Below are 8,404 nucleotides of genomic sequence, written 5' to 3'. Positions count from 1 at the left end.
CTTTGCACCGTCCCACTTCGTTGTCTGGAAGTAGCAGTTGCTTCGAGTTTTCTTGTGTCGAAGGAGTCCGGAATGGTGTAGATGCAGAGGTCTTCAGACTTGGCAACTTTCAAGACTTGTGGACTTCAACTCCCAGAATTCTCCAGCCAGCTATGCTAATTTTATTTCCTCGAAGGAGAATTCTGGGTGTTGAAGTCCACAAGTCTTGAAAGTTGCCAGGTTTGGGGACCTAGGGTTTCCTTTCCTGCCTAAGCAGGAGGTTGCACTAGAACAGGGGTCTCCAACCTTGGCCACTTTAAGACTGTTGGACTAGAAGACCTCCAAAGTCTCCGGTGCCTGGAGGCTGTTGGGGTCTGGATGGGTGTCCACAGACTCAAACTCAACCCTGATAAGACAGAGTGGCTGTGAGTTTTGCCTCCCAGGGACAATTCCATCTGTCCGTCCATCAACCTGGGGGGGGGGAATCATTGACCCCCTCAGAGAGGGTCCACAACTTGGGCATCCTGCTTGATCCACAGCTCACATTAGAGAAACTTCTTTCAGCTGTGGCGAGAGGGGTGTTTGCCCAGGTTCGCCTGGTGCACCAGTTGCGGCCTTATTTGGACCGGGAGTCACTGCTCACAGTCACTCATGCCCTCATCACCTCGAGGCTCGACTACTATAACGCTCTCTACATGGGGCTACCTTTGAAAAGTGTTCGGAAACTTCAGATCGTGCAGAATGCAGCTGCGAGAGCAATCATGGGCTTCCCTAAGTATGCCCATGTTACACCAACACTCCGCAGTCTGCATTGGTTGCCGATCAGTTTCCGGTCACAATTCAAAGTGTTGGTTATGACCTATAAAGCCCTTCATGGCATCGGACCAGAATATCTCCGGGACCGCCTTCTGCCACACGAATCCCAGCGACCAGTTAGGTCCCACAGAGTTGGCCTTCTCTGGGTCCCGTTGACTAAACAATGTCGTCTGGCAGGACCCAGGGGAAGAGCCTTCTCTGTGGCGGCCCCGACCCTCTGGAACCAGCTCCCCCCAGAGATCAGAATTGCCCCCACCCTCCTTGCCTTTCATAAGCTCCTTAAAACCCACCTCTGTCGTCAGGCATGGGGGAATTGAGATACAGTGATCTCTCGATTAGCGCGGGGGTTACGTTCCAAGACCTCCCGCGCTAACCGATTTCCGCGTTATACTGGATGCGGAAGTAAAAAACCTTCTGCGCATGTGCGCCATTTTTTTTCATGGCCGCACATGCGCAGATGGTGGAGTTTGCGTGTGGGCGGCGGGGAAGACCAAGGGAAGATTCCTTCAGCCGCCCAACAGCTGATCTGCTCCGCAGCGCGGAAGCAGCGAGGAGCCGAAGATGGGGTAAAGGCAAAGGGGAAACCCCATCTTCGGCTCCTCGCTGCTGCCGCGCTGCGGAGCGGATCAGGTGTTGGGCGGCTGAAGGAACCTTCCCTTGGTCTTCCCGCTTGCCGCTTGCCAGTCCACACACGCCCCCCTGGATGAGCCGGCCACAGGGGCGAGGGGTGGGGATGAAGGGGCAGGAGCAGCCAGGGAAGAAAATTTCAATGAATTACAATTTTGTTTAAATCACAAATGCGATTAACGTGAGCACAATATTCATATCCAAATAAACCTCCAACCAAAACATAAAGAGAAGGTAGTATTTGGATGGTACCTGATTAGAGTAATCCTCAAGTTCCTTTCGGCCGAGCAGCCAGGGAAGTCGAGCCAGGCGTGGCGGCGGCCTGCGCCGATGTTCCCCGCTGCGACGGAAGGCAGTCGCTTGGCTAGGGAGGCTCGGCCGAAAGCGGCTGGAGCGGCAGAGCCGAGCACGCCTTCCGCCCGGGAAGTCCTGCCCCTTCATCCCCACCCCTCGCCCCTGTGGTCGGCGGGAATGAAAGGGCAGGACTCCCTGGGTGGAAGGCGTGCTCGGCTCTGCCGCTCCAGCCCCTTTCGGCCGAGCAGCCAGGGAAGTCGAGCCAGGCGTGGCGGCGGCCTGCGCCGATGTTCCCCGCTGCGACGGAAGGCAGTCGCTTGGCCGGGGAGGCTCGGCCGAAAGCGGCTGGAGCGGCAGAGCCGAGCACGCCTTCCACCCAGCGATTGTTCCGCTGCCGCCAGCATGGCCTGGCTGGCAGCGGAAAATGTAACGGAGCCCACGGGGGATTCGCCTTCCTCCCACCCGCAGCCGAGACTGATTGTGGGCTCCTTCGCAACCTCGGAGAGCTTCCGGGGCATGAAAGCTCACGAAAACCAGGAAGCTCTCCGAGGTTGCGAAGGAGCCCACGATCAGTCGGCTGCCGGCGGGAGGAAAGCGAATGCCACGGGGCTGGGCTCGGCTCCCCCCTCGGCTCCCCCCCTTACCAGCCCCGCCGCGGAAGGCTCCATTCTGTTCCCTGCCGGCCCGATTGAGCGGCCGGCGGTCTCCATTCAGGGAACAGAATAAAAAAACATTTTTTTTAAAAAAAAATTTTTTTTAAAAAAAAAAAATTTTTTTAAAATAATATTTTAATATTTTATTTTTTAAATAATATTTTTTGAAAAACCGCGTTGCAGCGTTTCGCGCTAATCGAGAACGCGCAAGTCGAGGGACCACTGTATTCCTTTCCCCCCAGGCCTATACAATTTATGCATGGTATGTTTGTGTGTATGTTTGGCTTTTAATAAGGCTTTTTAGCTATTTTAAATATTTTAAATACACTCTGGGCATTCCAGAGACCATCCACCTTGCTTCCAGTGAGACCTTCCCCTCGAAAGGTTGTCCCATCCCCCCCCCCCCCCGTCCTTGGAGAGGGGCTGCATACATCTAAATAATAATAATAATAATAATAATAATAATAATAATTATTATTATTATTATTACATTTCTGAAAGCACTGGAAGAGAATCCCCAAAGTTTTCCTAGCAACACCCATCTTGCTCTTTTCTACTTGCAAAAAGCCAAGAAAACTGCAAGAGATGCAGGTGAACACAATGGAAAGGCAAGCAGATAAAAGCGGAGAAGCCCTTGGTCCGTTGATTTAATCAGTCACTTTACTGCCCACCCCAACTGTGGAGGAAAAAGCAGATCAGAGAAAAGGAATTCAGTCTGTGTTCAATGTGGACAGCAAGTGGCAGCATTTAGCCAACTCTGAAGAAATATGGACAGGATATAGGGCAGTGATGGCGAACCTATGGCACAAGTGCCATAGGTGGCACGCGGAGCCATATCTGCTGGCACGCAAGCCATTACCCTAGCTTAGCTCCAATGTGCATGTGTGTGCTGGCCAGCTGATTTTTGGCTCACATAGAAGCTCTGCGAGGGAGTTTTTGGCTTTCGGGGAGCCTCTGAGGGGATGGGGGAGGGCGTTTTTACCCTCCCCCAGCTCCAGGGAAACCTTTGGAGCCTGGGAGGGTGAAAGAGGAGCATACTAGACCCACCAGAAGTTGGGAAACAGGCCATTTCCGGGCTCCAACGGACCTCCATGGGGCGGGGGAAGCTGTTTTCACTCTCCTCAGGCATTGAATTATGGGTGTGGGCACTTGCGCATGCGCGATAGCGTACAACCATGCTTTTTCTGCACCCGAGGAAAAGAAGGTTCACTATCACTGATATAGGGTAATGTTTGGGTGGGAGACCACTAGGAATAGTGAAGATAAAACTGGGGAGCAAAGGTGGCATTCTGGAAAAAGGGTAACGATTAACTACTTCCATATTGTTGCCAAAATATTTCCATTAAATCAAGAGTCCCACTCAATTCCTTCCAGGGAGTATTTATGTTTCATTTATGAGAATACTAATCCAAAGAGCAGAACTGGTGTGGATGGGTCACCCACCAGTAGGGTTCTGTTATTTTCTTTTTCTTCAGTTTTCTTTTACTTTATGTATTCTAATATTCGGACATACCCACACTTTCAATTTAGGATGAGAGCCGGGATCCTGATAATCTCAAATTGTGACCATCGCCCACTCAAAAGCACCCCTTAAAAGGGATGTGAAGGTGTCTTTTCTGCCTCAGAGAGTGTAGAGCTTGGCTGTTAGTAGCCAGTGTTAATAGCCAAGATGGGCTAACATGGGCCTGTCATCTGCCCCAAGGAAGGAAGGAAGCTTCCTGTGGTGCGCGGGGCTTTGGGTCAGAAACCAAAGTAGAGAAGAAAATAGTTGGCATGTCCAGAGGTGGGAAGTCCAGTTCCTAGCAAAGATGGGAAATGTTTTTCTCTGAAACATTGAAAATGAACATTAAGGGCTCAAATCCTGAAAATTAGCACAGTATTAAGGTTCTTTTAATGCAATTATTTATTTTAAATTTTCTGCCTTGCCTTTCTAAAATAGCTGCTTCTAAATAACTTAGAAAGCCTATAATATGAATTAAGGTGAATAAAAATGTAAACTTTACTGTCTGGAAGATTCAGCACAAAAGAAACGATGTCCGTCCATCGTGTTTGAAGAGGACCTTGACATCTAATGGGTTGTGGGCTGTACGCGATGTGTCCACAGGTGGCTGGTAAGGCCTATAGGGGCACAAAATGTTCTGCCATATGTTGGGCAGACATGTGTGGGCATCATTGTCACAGTATTTGCAGCCCTGGCTTTGCAGAGCGCTCACCTCTCTTCTGCTATGAATGTTTTTCTGGCCTCAGATGTCTGACAGCCATGGTGGATCAGCATCCTCATCCCAGAAATAGGATGAGGAGGAAAGAGGAAAAGTAGTGTTAGATAGTTGTATATATCAATATCTAAGGATAGAGGAATTAAACCTCAGCTAGCCAATGTAATTTGTTTTGTTAGACTGCATCTCAATTCTAGTTTTGAATGGGAAACTGCCTAAAATATGTTCCTTTGAACTCCATAATGATTTGTTGCCCTATATTTGGTAAAATCATAAGCATCTTGATTTTAAAGAAACAACAACAACATCAACAATGGAATTTGAAGGGATCTTGGAGGTCTCCTAGTCTAACCCCCCACTTCAGACAAATGGTTATCCAACATCATCTTTAAAACTTCCAATGTTGGAGTCTTCACAACTTCTGGAGGCAAGCTGTTCCACTGATTAATTGTTCTAACTGTCAGGAAATGTCTCCTCAGTTCTAAGTTGCTTCTCTCCTGTTTAGTTTCCACCCATTGCTTCTTGTTCTACCCTCAGGTGGCTAAGTAATATATTTTGTTTCGTATTGATAATATTAGCATCTTGATCTTTCCAATTATGTTACCTTTTTTAGTCTTCCCGACAAGCTTCAGGAATCCCAGGGATCACTCCAACTGATGAAAAGTAAGTTATTCCTTTCTATTCAATTTCTATGCAGAAGTGCCCTTAATCACACTATTTGGGGGAGGATACACTTACCATCAGAAATTTCGGCTTCCTATGTACTGTATATTATTTTCTACCTGCTTTTTTTCTTCTGATCTCAATAATTGCTCTCTCTTTTTCACTGAAGACAGTTCCCTTGCCTGCTCCATCCTTTTCCTCGTTGATTTTAGTTTTTTTCCCTCTCATTTTTATTCCTCTTTCAAACAGTGAAGCTGTAATCTGGAGCAATCTCTGCAAAGTTTCTAAGTTTGTTTGAGGCAGACTAGTTCAGTAGGGTAAAAATATTCATGTCCATCTCAGCAAAAGTAGTAATGCCTAATTGGAAATGAATACAGTGGTACCTCCACCTAAGAACACCTCTACTTACGAACTTTTCTGTTCAAGATTTTTTTGCCTCTTCTCAAGAACCATTTTCCACTTACAAACCCAAGCCTCCAAAACTGTAACCGGAAAAGGCAGGGAGAAGCTTCTGTGGGGCCTTTCTGGAATCTCCTGGGAGGAAACAGGGCAGGAAAAGGCAGGGAGAAGCCTCTGTGGGGTCTCTCTAGGAATGTCCTGGGTGGAAACAAGGCTGGAAAAGGCAGGGAGAAGCCTCTGTGGGGCCTCTCTAGGAATCTCCTGGGAGGAAACAGGGCCAGAAAAGGTGGGGAGAAGCCTCCATGGGGCCTCTCTAGGAATCTCCTGGGAGGAAACAAGGTCTCCACCCTCCCTGTGGTTTCCCCAATCGCACGCATTATTTGCTTTTACATTGATTCCTATGGGGAAAATTGCATCTTCTTACAAACTTTTCTACATAAGAACCTGGTCACAGAACCAATTAAGTTCCCAAGTAGAGGTATCACTGCACTTCGAAACTGTCTGGTCTGGGTGACATACTTAGTTGGATCTAGGCTACAAATAGTCATAAACTATGCTTTAAATTCAGCAGTTTTGGTCTATGAACTGTGGTTTGTGGCTTATTTGTTTGTGCCCAGTTTACTATGATTTAGTTAATGAAATAGTTGAAGTATGGCTTAGCTTAATGTTGTGATTTTATGTCAAGTCCCCCATTTCTTCTTTGGAAATTGCAATTAATTACAATGAATGCCCTAATCTCATCCTTCTTTCATTCCAGAGATGGAAATCTCCCCGACATCATAACTAATGGCAGCTTGCATGAGTTTCTGGTCAACCTCCATGAAAAATATGGTCCAATTGTTTCTTTCTGGTTTGGACAACGTCTTGTGATCAGTCTGGGGTCCATTGACCTCCTGAAGCAGCACATTAACCCTAACAGGACAAGTAAGTACTTTTCTCATGTCTACAATAATCTGAATCAATGGGTGGTATAAAATAAACTCTTTTGGGAGAACACAAATTTTTATGAATTTCATAAATTCCCCTGAATGATATTTAGACAGATGAATTCAGCCAGAAAGAGAATTGTAAGGGGGAAACATTGGTGAAACTGTTCATATAAATAGATCGATTTAGAAAGTAGGTAACCTACTTTCAGCACACCTGAGTTGGCAAAGCAACATTCTCAGGAACTCTAGATGATAGAAGTAACTAAATGCATCTAAAATACTTCAAATTCAGTACTTCAGTATCTAAAGTGATGTTAACAAACCATTGCCCAGTATGATAGTGTTATTTTTTTTAAAAAAATACATTTTGTTGTTGAACTACAGCAAAGTTGTTCATATTTGTTTGTAAATAGACAGTGAAATATTAGTTTCTGCACTGCTTTTCAGTTAATAACTTTAAAAAAATCCTCTTAATAATTATTGTGGGACATCAATACAGTTTGGTCAATGAAAGTGCCATAAAATACTACTGACACCTGATGTCAAGAATCACATAGAGCAGAGGTCCCCAACCAAGTCATAGCCCATTACCAAGCTGTGTGCCGAGTGAGTGGCTGGCCGGTGCGCACACATGCCTGCATGCATGGCCCCACTCGGGCTGTCACAGGCATTCCCAGCTCTACTTGTACTTGTGTACTTGTGGGTCTACTCGTGCTCGCAGCCCCATTCATGCAACTCTCGCCGTGGGCAGTCACAAAAGCATTGCCAGAAATATCACAAGTGTTTGTGCGTGCACGCACACATGCGCTTGCCCCTCCCACAAAATCATTCCCTCTTCCCTCCCCCATTCTAGGTCAACAACCCAGAAAAGTTGGGGAGCTCTGCTTTAGGGGATTGTCCAGGGCACGGGTAACAAATCTGCCCTGTCACGTTGCCATCATGTAAAGTTTTGCAATGTTTTTCCCATTCACGGAGATGGAGTGGGCCTGGCATACACGTGACCCATCTGGCCCACAGGCCGCTAGTTTGACTCCCCTGGTGCAGGTGAATAAAACCAGAATAATGTTGCTGTTCTTCTAAATGTGTAATTTGAACAGATTTGAAAATGCAATAGACATAATAATGGTCTGTAGCAAGGGTGTCAAACTGGATTTCTTTGAGGGCCACAGCAGCATTATAGTTCTCTGCAGACCAGCCCAGGCAGGGGGGGACGGACGGACAGGAAAGATGCCTCCTGCAGCACTTTTCTGATCAAAAGGGGGCAGGAAGCGGGGTGCAGTCCAGGCCGAAAATGGGGTGTGGAGGGCATGCCTGTGGCGCACCCGTGCCCTGTTTGGGCTGCTAGAGGCACCACGACCCAGTCCTTTGCTATCTCCAAGCTTGCCCCGCAGGCCAGATTTAAGGACCTTGAGTATGACACAGCCTAATCCTAAATTTTGTCACATTATTATGACAAAATCCTACAATCGCATTATTCATTATAGGTAGTCCCTGATGTAGGACTGCAGTTGAGTCTAAACATTTCTGTTGCTAAGCAAGGTAACTGTTAAGTGAGTTTTGCCTGTTTTGATCAGATTTTTTTACCAGTAATTAGCCAATCACTGGAGTTGTTAAGTGAATCATACAGTCCTTAAGCGAATCTAGCTTCCCCCATTGATTTTGCTTGTTGGAAATTAGCTGAGAAGGTTACAAATGGTGATCACATGATCCTAGGACAGTACAGCTGTCTTAAATGCATGTCAGCTGCTAAGCGCCTGAATTTTGGTCACAGGACCATGACAATACACTTAGTTCTTAACTTATGACCACAATTGAGCCCAAACTTCAT

The 8,404-nt window shown here is 46.8% G+C and overlaps 1 protein-coding gene across 1 annotated transcript in view; it reads left to right on the top strand.

Moving 5' to 3' along the window:
• The window catches only part of CYP20A1 (cytochrome P450 family 20 subfamily A member 1), a 45,500-nt gene that overhangs the window by 812 nt on the left and 36,284 nt on the right, over window positions 1-8,404 (top strand). Inside the window, exons 2-3 of the mRNA XM_070732035.1 lie at window positions 5,199-5,248; window positions 6,405-6,571. Of these exons, the coding sequence (XP_070588136.1) occupies window positions 5,199-5,248; window positions 6,405-6,571 (217 nt within the window). The remainder of the gene's footprint in view (window positions 1-5,198; window positions 5,249-6,404; window positions 6,572-8,404) is intronic.

This window comes from Erythrolamprus reginae, chromosome 1, assembly GCF_031021105.1.
Source record: "Erythrolamprus reginae isolate rEryReg1 chromosome 1, rEryReg1.hap1, whole genome shotgun sequence".
Classification (NCBI taxonomy): Eukaryota; Metazoa; Chordata; class Lepidosauria; order Squamata; family Dipsadidae; genus Erythrolamprus; species Erythrolamprus reginae.
The sequence above is the reverse complement of the archived record's forward strand: the minus strand, read 5'-3'. Positions and strand labels throughout refer to the sequence as shown.